The sequence below is a fragment of the Buteo buteo genome, chromosome 26, assembly GCF_964188355.1.
Source record: "Buteo buteo chromosome 26, bButBut1.hap1.1, whole genome shotgun sequence".
Taxonomy (NCBI): domain Eukaryota; kingdom Metazoa; phylum Chordata; class Aves; order Accipitriformes; family Accipitridae; genus Buteo; species Buteo buteo.
Genome location: NC_134196.1, coordinates 14,852,979 through 14,871,171, shown reverse-complemented (window position 1 = coordinate 14,871,171; position 18,193 = coordinate 14,852,979). Strand labels below are relative to the sequence as shown.

The window sequence follows — 18,193 nt, the reverse complement described above, 5'->3', positions numbered from 1 at the left end:
CAGCCCCACAGCCCGCTCCCCAGCCCGGGGGGGAACGACATCGCCCTCTCCCGCCTCCCCTCACGTCCCCGCGGGGGCGGTTACGGTTACCTCACACCGCCGCTAGGGGGCGCCAGCGCGGGTGGCCCACACCTGCCTCCCTCCCTCCCCCCCCAACCTCCCTGCGGGCGGCGCGACCGCTGGGCGCATGCGCGGCGGCTGCCCGGCGCCCCGCCCCCTCCCCCCCCCCCCCCCCCCTCACAGGTTTGCTGAGGGGACGCGGTGCGGCGGTCGGCGGCGGCCGGTCTGGCTGGGCTCGGCAGGTACGTGGACGGCGGGGCTGAGCGGCCCCGGTGGCGGGAGCGAGGACGGGAGGAGGTTGAGGATCCCCGGTAACGCCGTCGTACCTACCCGGCGCCGCCTTGCCGGGAGTCTGTGCCCGCCCGGGCGGAGCCGGTCGCTGCCGGGGAGGGTTGCCCCTTGTCGGGGCGAGGTGACCGGGCGCGGGCGGGATTCTGCCGTGGTGGGACTCGCCCGCTCGCTGTGGCTCCCCTGGCTGCGGGGGCTGGGGTTGGGGGTTCGTCCCCCGCCACGGAAGAGCGCGGCGGGCGGGGGGGTCAGGTGGCGGCCCGGGCCGTGCCGCTGTGGCCGTCTGCGGCGGGAAGGAGCCGCTGGGCCGGTCGGTGCCGGCTCCGTCGGGGTTTGCGTGGGTGCGGAGGGAGAAGCCGGCGGTAGAGATGCGCTTGGTCCCCGAAATCCGAGGGGCAACACTGGGCAAAAGTAGTTCTCGGGGATCACCCCGGTAAAGCGCCGGTCGCGCTTGCCCCGGGAGAGAGCCGGCGGCGGACAAAGAAGCCGTCGCACGGCCGGAGCCGGCGGCTGGGAGCAGCCGTTGGCCCCTGCGGGTTTGCCGGGGTGGGGAAGGGCGTCCGGGCAGGAATGACTAAAATGAGGAGGGGGGAGTTGCGAGGAGAGGCTAAGCCGGCGCTGAAGTCTTCTCCTCCGCTCACAGACCCCTCGGCCGGGGGGGGGAGAGGGGGGGCCAGGGCCGCTCGGTGGGTTCACAAACTTCGTCCCTCTCCGCCGGGAGCTGGGGCGGCTGGAGACGGGAGGGGAGGTCTGCTGTGTGGGACCGGGGAGCTGCGCTCGCCTCTGGCGTTGCTGGTTGCTTTAAGGTCTTCGGGCAATATCGAGGTTAATACCTGGTCGCCGGTAAGTAGTCTTGTAAGCTCTAGTAGTTAAGCAGCAGGGTTTTCCAGTTAACCTTAATTTCGTAATGCTGTTAGGTTAGAGAGTAGGGCTCAGAAAGGAAATTCTGGTTACAAGTTGATTGCGAGTGATGAGCTGTGCAGAAATTTGTGCTGCCTAAGTGGTGATGCTCCACTAGTTGCCCGAGAGTCGCAGGGCTCTGGAAGCAGGAGAACCCCGAGTGGCCAAAGCCTTGATGCCACCCTCCATGCTCCTCTTGCTGACAAAAAGCAACAGGGTTTTCAGCAGTTTGAGAGTGTTGTCCGTTTTGTTTGCAGACAGTGTGCTAAGCTTTATATTGCTCGATTCGTTCACCGTGTTCATTTGTGAGCATGTTCTTAGGAAGTCTTAAAACCAGTGATCTAGATAGCTAAAATAATTAATCTTCCACAGACTTGCTGTAACTGTGAAATTATCAGCTTCTCTTTTGAAGCAGATGTAAGGTTATTCAGTATAGAAGTGTGTATTGGCAGCTACCATCTGTTCAAATATTTGTATTCCTCAGTAAAATGCAGGGCAAAACCTGAGGTCTTGTTGCTTTAATATTTTTATTGTTGTTTTTATTATAGATCTGTTTAATGAGTTCTGGGAAGGGTTAAAGTCAGGCCTTCTGTATTTGTGTCTTGGCAGTCATTCATCTGCTGTGCTAGGTTAACGTTACCTAGTGAGCAAAGAAGAATAAATAATTTACCATTCTCATTATGCTTTTAATAAATAACAAATGGGAGTGCACCTCACAGCTGCGACTGAAATGTCCGTCTTGTGACACTATATTTAAAAGGGGGATTTTTTTCCTGTAGGAGAACAGTCACAATAAGCCTTTTGATTATAGACTGCAGCTATCTTCATAGCTTCTATTGACTTGATTTAAAATTCATGTAAAATGCCAGATGAGCTGGTCTCTCAGTGTTCCACTTAAGTTTATGGATTTTTCCCAGAAAAGAAATGTGTACTTTGGATTTTTATTTTTAAGACCCTTTTTAATATGTAATTTAAGATCTTGTCTTACTGTAACTTGACTAACACTTGTATCAGACGCTTTAATTATGCTCAGTAATATGCTAACCGTTTTTTTCAGAAGTTAAGAAAATGTTTCTTTACATGCATTTGCTGATACATTTAAAAAGCTTTACATATCATGAAAATTGTGATCATTTTTAGTTAAGTTTACTAATTGAGTATTTTCGGTGTTAACTGAAAATGAGAGGGTCTTTGGGTCCAAGTCTTGGCAAGAAAGAGACTGTAGTCACAGTCACTGCGATCAGACTTAAACCTGAGGTGGAATTGTGAAGTTGTTTCCAAGATAAGGCAGAACAACACTCTGCCTTAAAAAGAACAGTGTCTGCAAAGATAATCATATTTGCAGTTAAATTAACTTGGTGTAAAGAGTCTTTGTGAACCGACAGCATTCTTTGAATGTTTGTTTACAATAAAAGTTTGCAGTATTCTACCTTGCAAAGCACTGATTTTTCTCTTTAGTAAGAGGTGTACTAGCTACCAGACTCTAAACCATGTTTATTTATAGGTTTCACAAGCACTTCATAAATATAGGTCCTTGAATCTTGTGTGCTGCTTGTTTCTGAACGAGGCGCTTGCTGTCTGCACCTGTATTTTTCTAGTTGAAGATATCCCTATAATAAAGTTTTCAAAAGAGTTTTTTTAATCATCAGTTCAGCAAAACAAAAATTCTTTTAACTTTATAAAATCTCGCTATCAAATAGACTACATGTCTCTCTTCAAACAGTGTGAAATAGTGTTTTGAATGCCTAACATGAGAGTAAAGAAGAGAGAAGTCCCACATCATAGCATTATATGACAACACTAGTGGGAATGCAATAAAAAAATATTCTCACGTTGAACCAAGTGTGGTTTTGCTAGCTCTTGAATTCTGTAGACTTGCCTAACTTACAATTTACCTTCTATTTACTATCTTGGCTAATTTACCATCTGTTGGTAAATATGTAGTGTAAAGTCATTTGCAAATAAAAGTAGAATACGTAAAGACTGGAGTAGTACAATGCTTTCTTTTCTCTCGTATCTTACTGGCTCAGAAAAAACATTTGTTGCGTGTTTGGGCTCCTGAAGCAGAAATTTCTATCGTAATTGCAAAATTGTAAAGGTGGGAATTGTTTTTTGCAAGCCCTAAGGGAATTCCTCTGCCAAATCTTGAATTGTGTTTGTGCAATGAACTGGCATTGATAACAGTGTTTGAACTTGCTTGAATTCTGTGGGTAAGCTTAAATACAAAACAGATTAGGAAAAAAAAAATTCACCAAACTTCTTTGTCCCCTGCCAATATCTGATGAATATCTCACACTGGATACTTTAAATTAGTGTCCGTATATGCTGTACAAGAATTTTACTTTTTAAACTGCCTGCTTCACCTGATAGGTCTAGGTATGGAGTAGCAGTACTTAATTGAACTTCTTTAAAAGGTATTTATTAGTCCAGTACTCTAATTCCCTGCTGAGTTCTTTAGAGCTTAAAACATATTATATTCCAGACTGTATAATGCCAAATATTTCAAAACTTTTTTTTTAAGCCCACTGAGAAGAATGCAGGCCCAGTGGTGGGCTAATGCCAGTCCTTTTGAGGAACTGCTGCACAAAATCCACTTTCCTATCCCCTGCCAAATTAACTGAAGCAGACATTGGAGTCTAATAAAGGGAGTCCTTGAGACTTTATTACATTTTGAAAGGCCTGCTGTGTGAAGATTAAAACACTATACCTAATAGGCACCTTTTTTGGTAAATGCTAACTAGAATTTACTTTTCATCAGAAAGTTTAGAAACAGTGACTTGTTTTTCCTTATGTGATTTTTTTTTTTTTTTTTCACTTGAGCAGGTAACCGTTCTGTTGTGATGGTGCTCTTTACTATTAAAGCTAAAAATGAGTTTTTTGATATGTGAAATGTTTCGTGCTGGCGTTGGTTTTAAATGGGCTATAACAATTAGGAGATTGTTTAAGTTGTCATCTTCAACCTTTATTGTATTTAAAAGCAATCTGTGAAAGACAAACTCCAGAGTTTGTAGTAGGTGGTTTTTGCCAATACTTTTTTTTTTTTATTTTTCAGAAGAAAACAAACCATAATAAGTTACTACTTTTCAGGGAGCTTTTTAGTATTTAGTTATTGACTGCTTTGATTCAGACAAGTAGCTGAACCCCTCTTAGAGTAATAACAAGAAAATTAGATTAAGCATTTTGATTTGACTGCTGTTGAAAGTGTTCAGTTCTTGATTGCTGTTAGAAGCTATAGAAACATGTTAAACTGACTGCTGTTAAACTGATTTCTTCATAGTATGTTTTCATTTAATATTAGATAAAATAGCAGATTAGAGCATCATTTTGTCGTGAAGTTATGTGGGTAGTCAGCAGTGCAAGTGTGGCAGCAGAGAGGTAGTAAAAAGCTGCAACATTTTGACAGCTTCCACCAAATTTGCGTTATTTCCAGATGAAAGTGTAAGGAAATTAATTTATTTTGTTATTTCATCCTGATTTATTACACTGCTTGAATTTTGTACATCATCCAAATTGCATGCTATCAAGACAAAAATAATCATGTATTTGGTAGGCAGTAATGCTACTCCAAGCTTTCACCATATATTAATGTGGTAGAAAAAGTATTAAGAAAATCCACGATTTTATTCTAATAAGTGTGCTGCCCTGAAATGTCAGAATATCAGCTTTTGTTCACAGTAGCAGTATTACTACTAAAGAGTGCTGTGTCAACACTGTGGTTTTTTACACACTGTCAGCTTGGCTCCTAGTAAAGCTATCTGCTTACCATGTGCTTCATGTTCCTTCACAGCAAGGCTGTTCATTGCTGCCTTAGTCAATAATACGAACCCCCTCGCAAGCCTTACCCAAGCCTGTAGTCTTTAATGACGCGGAAATTTAATGTGCTTTTTTCCCCTCCTTTTGTTTACCATTACTTTGAAGAGTTCTTTCCCAAAAGAGAGCTTTTATTTTTAGGACCGCCTAGCTTTTTGCATGTATGTTTGGTTTCATTAATGCAAAACGTGTGTTCAGCTGATGTCTTGGTAACAACATAATGGTGTTGTGAATCTTGAAACAGAGATATTTAATATGAGCTGCTCTGTCTTGTATGGGTGGTGTACCCAGATTATGCCTGCTCACTGCTAAGTGAGAAGTAACGCTAGGAAGGAAAAAAGTTGTGAATGGAAAGTGTTTTACACAGATGGTATGCTTACGAGTGCCCATTTGACAGGCTATGGGAAAAGTTTAGCTGAGGGATTTTATTTTCAGCTCTTCCAGGAATAACTTGTATAACTTTTTTACCTACTGTATCAGAAAGAGCTTGTTTTTTGATAACTGAGAAGTTATGCATGGATTTATTTACTCATAAATCTCTGTTGTTTAGGCTGAGATTGATATTTAAAGTATAAGCGGAGTGATAGTCTTGTAAATAAAATTCCATAATCTTTTGGGATTTGTTTTTTCTTTTTTTCTGACTATTAAAAGCACTGCAAGATATAGGCAGGTTAGGTAGAAAAGCTGTAGGAAAGGAGTTAAATGGAACATTTCTCATAGGAGTAGGAGCATGTAGGTAGGATGGATTTTTTTTTAATTTCCTTTTAATTATTTTTTTTTTTTTACAAACATACGACTTTGCTTGGTGTAGATTGATGTGATGGTCCTGAGCTAGAAATGCATTTGAACATTTGGAAGACATTAAGCAGGCTTCTAATCATTTTTCTCTGTGTGAGTCAGTGTGACTTTCTGCACTTCATAACGTAGCTGAATTTGTGTAAATTATCATAAAGATATGGAATGGCGCATCTTTGAGACTGTCGCTTACTTGATGTACTTAAAGTTTTTGCTCCAAGTAGCCCTGAGATTTGTGCAGAAATAGTAAAATACATTAAAAACTGACAAATAAGTTTTTCCTGAGCCTTTTTCCCCTTGGAAATGGCTAAATAATGTTTTTTAAAAATCAGTTTGGGGGGGGGGGAAAAAAACTTTCATAGAAAATTTCAGCCCAATGAGGTATGCAGCTGAAAACGACCAGTGGTACTGGTGATGCGAAATACTGTGGTACCACTATTGAACATCCAGTCAGATTGTGAGTTTTCAGTGGAACTAGGAACATGTCTTTCAAACTAGTCAACAGAGGGGAAGATGTGGCAGAAGAATTGTTCCCATTTTGCTCTTAGCTAGGTTCTCAATCTTTGCTTCTCTTGGATGGTTTTTGGTGCACTTTCCTAGGTGCTGTAGGCATAGAAAAGGAAAGGCATCCAGGCAGCCTTTCTACATCCCTGTTCAGAAGCCTGCATCTTCTGTTAATTGTGAAGACTGGAATCCAAAGAATCAGGAATGTAGAGACATCTTCATGGTGTTGCCAGTATAGTAGTATTGGGTATGGCTTGCTTGGTCATCAAAAAAGAGGAGAGTGGTGGGAACAATGAAAGTGAATGTGTTTGTGTAGATGTGAGCCTGAGTTTGAGGCTGGCCAGATAGGTGTTTTTCAGATGGGCTGATGAACCTTAAAGAACTGTTTCTGCAATTTTGGTTTTTTTCAAGATGGCAGTATTTTAGCTTATTAAATGTAAAACAATGACATGTAATAGTTGCCCTGTAGAGCTGAAAACAGTTTTGAAATTTAACCTTGAAGAAATGTCCTGTAGCTCTGGAAGTCCCTTCATTTTAATTTGACTCAACAGTCTTTATTTTTATCATCACTTAGAGCATGTAATTATAATGCTTATAACAGTTAAGAAGAACTATAGGGAAAACAAACAAGAATATTTTTTAAACTTACTTAAACTCAAAAATAAGCTGTTCATCTCTGTGTTATGGCAGAAAAGCTCCAAAGCACAAAACTGACAGTGTTTTTCTGTGTAAATCATGTTTGTGCAACTGCTGTTGACAGTTCAAAATAAAACAATTTTCTGTGTGAAATTGTCTGCAGAAACCACCCCACCCCCCCGCAAAGTCCTTTTAATTCTTGTAAGGTACTTATTGTCCCTTAAGTCTGGGTAGTTTCTTAGAGGTCGTTGATTTTGTTTTTTTTTGTGGGAGCAATTAACAGAGACAGAGAAAAATTAGTAACATACTCTTTCTGTCTGAACAAATGAATTTTTGACATGTACCTGATAATGTGGAAAAGCAACTTGTTTAACATGGATGTATACACAGTACAATACTTGAGGCAAAACAGTTTTGAACAGTGTTCTCTGAGTTTAAGATGAGCAAAAAGTACTGATGTAAATAAAACATTACTGCATATGCTAATTTGGGATTCCATTCTTTGTGTTTTCCTGTGTGCTTTATGAAGTAGCTAATGAACTGGACCTACATGTAAGTAGATGGCATCATCTCTTCATGGGCCATCATCTTTCTAGATCTTCTCTCTGCCTTGTCTTTTCAGTTGTAAGATCCAAGCAAATTTCTCTGTAAAATGCAATGTATTCTCTCATTTAGATGCTATGGTTCATTTTTTGCATGTTAAGTACCTTTGTGAAGCCTTAATTTTCTCTATATTTATATAACATGGAAAATGTTTTTTGCAGTGAATAATCACTGCTAAGTAATTCCTTCACAAATTTCTCCATACTACTTTCAATTTTTATTTTTGAATCATGCAAAGATTTTTGTGATCTCTGATAAGCTGCTGGAAAATAGCTTTCTGTTAGGGCTTGTAAAATTTATGTGTTGTACTTGTTTTGTGTTGATCTTCTGAAAAACATAGGGAATTAAAAAAAAAAAAAAAAAGAAACCCAAACTAAAAGATACTGTCAGTTGAATTGCCTATTCATAGTACTCTTTTACCTGTAATATATTTTTGGTATGATACTTAGTCACAATTGTTGTTATCACTTAATCATGTGATGTATTAAATACACATCATCATACTTCATGAGAAGTCTTATTGGCTAGTTCTGCCATTCCAGTGAACTGTTACAAGATCAGATGTGTAATTTAACCAAAATCACTATGGACTGTAATTTATTTAAAGGTTCACTGATTTCTGTCTCTAGATCATTTGCTTCGCTGAGATTAAAAGTCAAAGCTTTAGGTTTTTAATTTTTTTTTTACTGGTTCCCAGGGCTCCCCCTCTTTTATGAATGTAATATATTTGTGTTTTGATACAAAACAGCTCTAGGCTATATTAAAGATGACTTTGTTTTATAATACAGAGCATGTTCTTTATTTCATCATCCCATTTAGAGGTGAAGTCTGTTATTAGAACTTCTGCACTCAGCAGTCCAATGTGTGGAAAAAATTGGTGGTTGAAGTTCATACTTTTGCAAGATTAGTCCAGAGTTTCCATTATATGATGAAATATTCTGAACATATTTGTCTGAGTGGTTTTTTAAGTCAAATAGTTGTCAGATATAATTAAATATTTCCTGTTTGCATTCTGATAATGTGATTATTTAATTCAGGGTTTCATATGATGAGGCTTTTATTATGGCCAGTGACCCTTTGGAAGGCTTTCATGAAGTGAACCTCGCTTCGCCTACTACACCAGATCTTCTTGGAGTAAATGAGCCAGGGACTCAGGAACAAACTACCTCACCCGGTGTTATCTACCGACCGCATCCTTCAGTTGTGTCCTCCACACCAATCCAACCCAATGCATTAAATGTTTCTGACCTTCCCACACAACCTGTTTATTCATCTCCCAGACAACTGAATTGTGGTGAAGTATCAGGTGTCAGGTAAGTTCTCTGTGTCTTTTTATTTAAATTGCTGATGTTTGTTGCATATAAACTGTTTGCTTTACTAAAGATAGTATTTTAATATTACTTACAATGTTGTAATATTAAATTGTGTCCATAATGGTACATTCAACACCACTACTGCCATTTCTAAAATATTTCTTCTTAATGTATTATATAAATAAAAAATATATCACTCTCTTTACAGCATCAATGTTACCGACGCAGTACTTTGTTCTACCTCTGGACCCCAGGGTGGGTCATTCAATCACAATAATTCCAGAAAGGAGAGCAATAACGTAGAGAGAGAGTTTTTGCAGGGTGCTACAGTAGCAGATGTTGCTGAAGGAAATGAAGATATTTTTGGGTTGAGTACAGACAGTTTATCTCACTTACGGAGCCCATCTGTACTGGAAGTAAGAGAAAAGGGCTATGAACGATTGAAAGAAGAACTTGCAAAAGCTCAGAGGGTAAGGCTCGTTGTCTTGTCTCCTCCTGCTTTTTCTCTCTTCAAAGTGGTTCTAATATTGCAGAATGATAGACGGGCCAGAAGGTGCAGTCTGAGTCTGCTCATTTCTTATAGAATTATTAGGATGTAATTGTTTTATGTAAAGTTTTCTGAATGTGTGTAGTGCTAATGGTTTAGAATTATTCCTTGATAATGTTTTTTTCTAGTGCTGCTGCTACTTAATCATGGAAAGCTTTTGCTGCAATATCTGGTTAAAAATGCTTTTTCTTTGAAATGTAGACCATTCCTTCATTCTGACATTTGAGAATAGGAGTAATTTTCTGTCATTCCATTGTTACCGTATAAGTATTTATAGATGCTGATTATATACCTCTCGAGTCTTCTTTCTCCTAGAGTATAAAAGTGTAGCATGTGTCATGGAATATGCTTTAGAACAAGGGTGCTTGTGATGTTTCATAGGGGAATGCTTGCATAGGAAAGAAGCAATAAAGGTGTTGCTGGTCTTTAGAGTACTGTTACACCACACTTCAAATTGAATATGGATACCTTTGAAGACACTGTGGCTCAATTCATTAATATTTGTAAAGCGCTTTGTCTTGTTTGGATGGATGGTGCTATATAAATGCAAAGCCATTATTTATCATTTTAACATCCCTCTGTGCTTAAACTTTGGAGTAGATTTTGTGCTATTTGTATCTGTGTCCTTTCCTCTGCTCTACATGATTCTGTTCTTTAGATTTAAGCTCATCTTATCTTGTGTTTACTTGTTTTCCTCTGTCTGTTACCTCATCTTGTTGAACGTAGTCATCGTTTCTGTCATAGTTGCATTTGCCCTTGTTAATGTGAATCTTAAATATGGATTCTGACATCACTTCTTCTGTTGATTATTTTATTGCTGACTAGTTGCTTCCTTTGCTAATGTGTTCGTTTTACTTGGCATTTGACCACTGAAAGGAAACATTAACCTGGGTTAAGTCTGAGGACCTTGCATGTGAATATATAATCCTAGCAGTTAAACTTGGAACCTTAGAAAGCAAGAACAAATTAAAGTTTAAACTTTAGAAGAGCTCTTCCAGCTCCTGACAGTATACCAAAATACAGCTAACGTACTTGAAAACGACAACTCAGATCTGCTGCTGTTACCTTGAGTTTACCTGAAAATCTTAACTCCAGTGTATACCACTTTGTCTCTTACCGATTGAAGTGTTTCCCATTTCACTTTGAAATTTGTTAAGGTCATTTTCAAGGAAATGGCATTAAGGCTGCTAGGACATACTAACTGCATGTTCTGTATTTTCACACCCTTTGGGTCTTCTTAACAAAAGCAATTCAGCACTAACTTGAGACTGTTGATGTCAGAGTTCTTGCTAATTCTCAACCCATCAGGTTGATTCTTATCAGTGATGGATAACTTCTTTGTCTGCTTGTCTTCCTAAACTTGCACTGTTTCAGAGTTGCTCAGTTAACACAGGAGTCACAGCAGGAGTCTTTACAAGACTGTGTACAGCAATAAACCCTATTCCTGTAATACCTACTTTGTTCTACTTCCTGCATGAGGACTAGTTTTTTCTACCCCTAATTCGTCTCTGATAGCTTTTTTCCAAAGGTCATGGCTGTTCACGTAGGGCTGTGCCCACTCTGCAGTATTCAGTATGTCACGCAGTCTTTAAACTTTCGTTTCCAAGTATATTCACTTTCGCCGATGTGTACTTGTTTAAAAATCTGTAGATAAAATTAACAGGTAGTGCCTGTGTATAGCTGGTTGTTTTATGCGTAATGTATTTAAATTCTCTGTAAGTCTCTGTGCTGTTTATTAGGAACAGTGAGAAAAACGAGAATTACAATTTGCACTTGAATTTTGTGAGCTCATTGAGCCTGGAAACCTTACAGACTACAGACTTTCCAGGAGTGAACAAAGTAAACACAAATTTGATATCTTGCTTTTGTCATTTGTTTCAAATTTCTTACCCAAACTGTATGCTATTGTAATATGCATTAAAGGTTGATTTGAATTTGTTGCAGTTGTGATCAGAAAGAGAACTAGAAAGGAAATAGAAATTTTGAAGCTTGGGGATCCACTATCTGTGTGTTTGGTTTTTTTTAATGTCTCTGCTTGGAGTGCAACTTTCTTCTTAATACGCTCTCATTTTTTTATATTGGAGGATATATGTATGGCATGTAATTGCTAGTCATTTAAGTATGGTTCTTGAAGAAATTATTCAGGAACAGAATAAAGATTTTTTTTCTCCTTTGTGTATACCTTTGTATTTCTTAAGACCTCAGACTTCACTTCTCAAAATGAACAGCATTGCTGGCAAAATTGTTAAAAAAAGTCTTTCAAAAATTTGTTTCTTGATAAGAGGAAATACACTTTCTACTTCAATCTAGTTTGGTTACAGCAGCAGAACATGTCATAAGATTGGGAGGAGGGTTGGGTCAGAAGTAACAGCAGGGCAGTATTCTATGTAAGATTGGACATACTTTTGTCTTAAAATGCCCCCTTAATTAAAATGACATAGTTTTTTCATTCTTTGTTGAGACCATTCAGGTCATTTTTGCTTATTTTTTTTACTGAAGACGTAATTTCTGGCTATATTCTGTAAAGTGGAGCTGAAGAGCCCTTGCTTTATATGATCTGAACCTCTCTCCTTGTATTGCTACCCTTTTAAAGCAGCATCGTGAAAACAGAAGGTGTTAAAAGGCTTAGTGATTCAGTGCCTGGGACCTTATCTCCTCATGTCTCTATGAATTTGCATTTTTTCTGCCATGTTTGGATTGAGTTGTGTCACCGTGGTTACTGAAGGTAGATTAACCAGATGTAGATAACATCTTAGAGAATAGCGATGGTATTTTGATGTATTTCTTGATGTGCAAGTTTAGTGAAGTCCTTGCAAAGGAATACCTTCTGTTTTTCATCTTATTTAACCAGCATGTTGCATGTATTTTGGATAGCTTGCTTGTAGTTTCTGAGCTATGGCAGTTTGTAGTCATGTTTTCCTTGAATTTTTGTGTGATTTGGCCCTGAAGTTACTTCCTCATCAATCAGACTGTCAATATAATGATGTCATCCATGACTGCAGAAGGAAACTTGGGGTTTTTTGTTGATATGTTTTCTCTTGAAGTGTTGAAATTATGAGCTGTCACTGATGGTTAGCCCCCTTCTTTGATGAGGAAAGAGCAGTCTACCAGAGATGAGGGTTGCAAATACTGTATTCGCTTGGAGAATGAATTCCATGCTTCCCACGGGCTTTAGAGTAAGATCTGTAAGCTTGTCGGTAACAAGGAAAACCAGTTTGACTTTTTGTAGTAGAAATCTGAATTACTGATATTTCCCTAGTAGAGTAAAACTGAGGGTTTTTTCCATGCTGATACAGTGATTCTTGGGAAGGAGGTGACAGTACAGAATGTGGTATTGTAGACTTCAACGTAGTTTAAGAACTGGATCCTCAGATCTAGATTTTTCTTTCAAAGGCTTCAATTTCTGTATGCATTCTTCATCTCAGAAACAACCTGAGTGTTACAATTTGATCTCTTGTCTTCAGATCTTGTGTGTTGATACAGGATTTGAAGTAGATTTTTTTTTTTCCCCATTATTCTGCCTGTATTGTCAAAGCATCCAATGTAACAGAGGCTATTGCCATTATTATAGTGCTTCTGCGCAGGCTAATGCTGGCAGTTAAATCTATTTTTCCACAGTAAACATAACATTTTAAAACTCTGCATGAATTAATGAATAGATTCACAATAACTATCCAGGAATTCTAGTATTAAAATACAGAACATTCAGCATTTTTAAATTTCTGTTGTCATTTGCTTATAAGTTAACAAACAAAAAAAATGAGGATGCTCCAGAATAATATACTATCTCACAACTCCACTGAAGAGCATGCTTTCAAGCTTTTCTACAACTAAGTTGCAGTTGAATTGTAAGGCCACTGGCTTGTGATTGTTAAAGATGGGTTGGTTCCTGAAGGTGTTTCAGTGGTTCCTTGCTCTACTTGAGTGATGAAAGTTTTCAGTTTCCACACCTCTGACTGATGCTGTTGTAGTAGTATATCGTAGGCATAGAAAGTTTCTCAGGCACGTGGAAGACTACATACAAGCACAACGGAAGTGTTTTCACCCACACCGTAAGATGATGATTCAATAGTTTGTGAAATGCTCTTACCTTTGAAAAGATTTTCTGGACCTTCTCTCACATTTAAACACCCTTGTAAATGTGGTTGCAATGGACTGATTTTTATGTAGCTTGTTTAACTTGGGTGCTGAGTGAAGACCAGTCATATAGAAATATATACTAATATAAATATAAAGTTTTTTGACAACTTCAGAATTCAGCAATATATCACAGTTCCAATTTTAGGTGATATCTGTAGAAAATATCTGGTCTTTCCATGGTCTTCCACATCTAGTTCTGACTTGGTTAAATTGCTGAACTAGATATGGGATGATTTGCTTTCTAGAATTTAAAATATGAATGGTTTTGAAGCAGTAATTTGCATTCCTTATCTCACTGGTTCTTTCTAAAGACCCACCTTGTAGTCTTGTCTGTGAAGATCAAAGTGAAATAAGCAAGAATACAACTCTGATACAGGATTTTTTTTTTCCATTTTTAAGATTTTTTTTTTTCCACGCAAGTTAAATTTTTCTTATTGTCTACTTTGGTAACTGTGTGTTGTGCTTTACACTAGCTTATCTTTTTCATGTAGTTAGTTTTTCAGAACAGTAATGTGGGAAGGACTGCAGCATGGATGGTTAGTCTAGCACACGCAGTTGTCTTTTCTGCTGCTGTATTGTGAATGGCTGGGAAGTCTCCAGTAATGCCTTTAAGACATAGGCAGTAGTAATGTTTCTAATAACTGCTAAGCTTTTTGCTTTGGGCACTTTTTATTTCTACCCTGCTTAAAAAATCCGAGCTATTAAACTTGCTTGGCAAAATATTGTGTTATATTATGCTCCTCCTGAATCGTGTCATGGAAGCTTGCCCAGTGTTTGACAAATCTAGCTAAGCAGCCGTGCATAGTAGACTGCCTGGTGTTGTCTCCTTTTTGTTTTCATTACGCAGCTTTACTTGTCTACCTAAATTTTAATCTAAACCCCCCTAATCTTTCCAGTTGCAGGCAAAACTGTAACCATTTTACTTAAAATAGTGTATTGATAGTGGTAGCCCAAAAGTGAACCAAGGGGGTTCACCAAGCCCCAAAAGTGAAGAAGGGGTAGTTCTACCTTCATTGTGAGTTTGATAACTCTTGACCTGAATATTAATATAACATCCTTTTAAGATTTATTGATGTTTATGTAGCATTTTCCTTGCAAATCAGTGAAGTAAACCAAAGGAAATGTGTTGATGTATTCTCTGCATTTATAGGAACACATGAAACTTGAGCTTTAAACATTTTGCATCAGAATCTTTCATTTCCTTATTAAGAACCAATATGGGAAGTACTTTAAACCAATACAAAATTAAAGTTTGTTTCCCTTTTCTTTTTTAACCCCTTCTTTTTTCCAGTATTTTTTTTTGCTCTTTGGCTTTTCGTATTACTTTTTCCTTTTCTTTCTTCTATCTGTAGTGATTTTCCTGCTTGTTTTTTTTTTTTTTTTTTTTTTGAGAGAGAGAGATGCCACTGTGTGCAGAATAGTAGCTAGGAAGTAAGAGTTGAGTACTATTTGAGAAATACCATGTTGGGGAAAAAAACCCCATCATTTAAGCCTTTATTTTAAAAATAGTTAAAAGGTTGCATATGGAAAGCAAAAAAAAAAAAAAATCAAACAAACTGGACTAAAAATAAATCAAAATGTCTGAAGTTAAAACCATACAGAAGAAGGGACAAATAATGCCTCTGATATTGAAAGAGTTTAGAACAGCCTTAAACACTTGTGAAATTTAGGAGCTGAAGACAAACAGGACCCTTCACCTTAGAGGAGAATGTATTGCCAGTTTCACTGCAGAAATTGAGAGCAAGACCTAATATCAGCATGCAGCAAGGCAAGATCATTTCCACGTCGTTGCGTACATTACTCAGTCATGTACACTTTGGGAGAAATACTAACCACCTCCCAGAAACACAAGGGAAGGTGCCATTTGGGCCTTTTTATGACTCTCCAGTGACTGGCCTCCCAGAGTTTTCTGAAGGCAGCTGTTTACTGGTTTCTGGAGTTTTTCAAAGCAAATCATTGCTAGATTGTATTTGGAGTCTTTAAATGTCAGTGGCAGGCTTGGTTCCCTCATTTCAGGAGCAATGATAGTGTAATAGCTAGCTTGGCAGGGAGAAAAGGAGAGGAGGAAGAACTAGTGGGGGTGGGAGGGGAGTTATGGCCCCCCCCCCCCCCCCCCCAAAATGCTTGAAAGGTCAGAATGGGCTGTCTGCTGCTTTTCTTTCCCTTATTTTTTCCTCTCCATCCTTTGTTTCTTGCAAGAGATTCCAAAGTTTAATGGCTGGGGAAGGGAAGAGGAGCTTTTTCAAATTCCTTGTCGAACTTTTTGTACTTCTCTGTAAATTACCCCACTTCTCCCTCAGACTTGGGACAGTACAGATGAGATTGGGCATGTATAACCTTTATACTGTCAAATCTGTAAAAATCTTACTGTAAAAGTGGTATGGTCAGGCCTTCTTCACTCAATTTTTAGTGCTGTAGACAAATAACATTTTGAATTTCATTAAGTTGCTTTAATTTGATTTATATATCTGCATAAACAAGAGCAAGGATATAATTACTGTATGATTTTGGAATTGTGTTAGTTGTAAGGAGATCCACAGGAGAATATTTGTAGTAAAATATGTTGTAAGATTCTTTTAGAATTGCGGATTGTCTTGAGACAAAGTGCCTTTTTTTTTTTTTTTTTTGAAAGGATTACTTTCTTTAAGTGTCTGTTAAGGAATGGGTAAACAGAACTGGTATTCTGTCTGTCCCAATAATTAATTTGAGCTATATTTTAAGTGGCTTTAGTTTTCTACACTTTCAGGAAAAAAGTCTTTTTTCCTTCAGAGTATTTTGGAAATGCTGATGTCTAGCTTAGAGACATTTTAGATTGACCTGGTTTATTTCTGTATAGCAGGAAGAAATAGCTATGTATGTGCAGCATTAATTTAATTGCTTCTAGTGTTAAGGTTAATTTTTTGAAAGGCTTTGTTTAGCAAAGGTTTTATGTTCCTCTGATTTTTTTTTTCTTTTTCTCCCCTCTCTCTGTGGTATTAGCTTTAAAAGGCCAAATCACTACTCTAAGTCAGAATAAATAACTTTCAATTTTCCATAGGAGCTGAAGTTAAAAGATGAAGAATGTGAAAGGCTTTCTAAAGTGCGAGATCAACTTGGACAGGAATTGGAAGAACTTACAGCTAGTCTGTTTGAGGTTTGTTGGAGTCTTCGATGTGATATACTTAAAGGAAGCTGAGCCAGATGTTTTATATAGAATCAGTATATTGTATGCTGAATTTTTCTGCAATAAGCTTATAAAGGGATTTCTGTCCTGAAGATCTGGGTGTGTTGAAGTAGAGGCTTAAGAGCAAGCAGTAGATTTCTCACTTAGATGAAAGAGACCTTGTTTAGCTTGTCAATCTGCCTAGAGACAAAAAGAAGAAAATAAGGAAAATGTATCAGAAAGCTTAAAACTATTTAGGCTTATTTTTTGGCATAACTATTTTGAGACAGCTTCTCTGTCTGACAACAAGGCTATCTAGATAAGAGCTAAATTTGGGGTTGCCATGGTGACTAAATAAAAAAGTAACGTAGTTCCAGATCAATGGAGGTAGTAAGTACATAACTTAACCATACTTTCAGCTTTTGAATTTTGGGTCTGGCAGCATTCTACTCCCACAAACTTGAAAAGAAACATTAATACCAAGTGATGCACCAGAGTGGAACCTGGTTAGCAAGTGAGAAGCCTGAACTTTAAGTGGGACCTTTTCATTTGAGAAAAAGGCAGTAGAGCCAGCAAAGATTGTGAGCTTGTATTACACAGAAAAAAAATCTTAAATCCATTCTTGAAGCAGGATTAGTTCTCATTTTAATCATAGGAATATATATAGGAAAACCTAGAGGCTAAATTGTGATACCTATAACTGTCAGAATAAATTTCATAATCTGGAGATGATTTGTATGTTTACCAAATCATAAGTATTCGTTTTCAGTATATGCATAAAGATACAACATTAGGTATGTTTTAGAAGCAGTATTTAAACCTGTGATGTTGTATTGGTATAAAAGTGCTATTAAAACCTTGAAAGTACTGACATTCAAAAATTGAATTACAGACTGCTCTGTGGGTTGGCAACGCATGTTATTTCATCATCCCGGCAGGGCAAAGTTACTTAAAATGTTAAGCAGTTCCTGTGTGTAGAGAATAAATGGGAGACTGGAAAGGTACTTTTTAGCATAAATACTTGTGTATGTTGGGGGCGGGGAGGAGAATGTTGGGCAGGTATTTTAACTGTAGAGGAATAAAAATTATCAGTGAAATTTTATATTAATGACACTTCATAACTTAGAACAATGTATCAATTTGTTAAAGCTATATTTGAAATACAGTGTATTAGTGATAATTGTTTGAGTTTTAATTTTTCAGAATTGTTGTGGGCATGTCATTTGAACTTTCTGTTGTGATTTGATTTCACTAAGAGGCCCTAACAAAACAGTGTTGAATTTCTTGATTTTTGTACTGGGTTCTACAGCCCTTGAATTCATGTTCTATTCTGAATCCCACTAATCTCAGTGACCATATAAGTGGATATGCTAAAGTTTACATTAATGCATCCCAGTGGAGGATTGAGACTTGTTTTGCACAGCTGGGTGTATATATTACATTATTACACTGTAA

At 38.2% G+C, this 18,193-nt stretch overlaps 1 protein-coding gene across 4 annotated transcripts in view; it reads left to right on the top strand.

Annotated features, from left to right (window-relative positions):
- Nucleotides 1-226: 226 nt before the first annotated feature.
- Nucleotides 227-18,193, top strand: part of RAB3IP (RAB3A interacting protein) — a 34,363-nt gene continuing 16,396 nt past the window's right edge. The window contains exons 1-4 of one of the 4 annotated variants that reach the window (XM_075057941.1): nt 227-302; nt 8,634-8,909; nt 9,118-9,379; nt 16,634-16,729. In XM_075057941.1, the coding sequence (XP_074914042.1) occupies nt 8,659-8,909; nt 9,118-9,379; nt 16,634-16,729 (609 nt within the window). In that variant the 5' untranslated portion in view covers nt 227-302; nt 8,634-8,658. Of the gene's footprint in view, nt 303-8,633; nt 8,910-9,117; nt 9,380-16,633; nt 16,730-18,193 lie in introns of those variants that run through there. The other 3 variants (XM_075057942.1, XM_075057944.1, XM_075057945.1) reach the window with 3 other exon arrangements.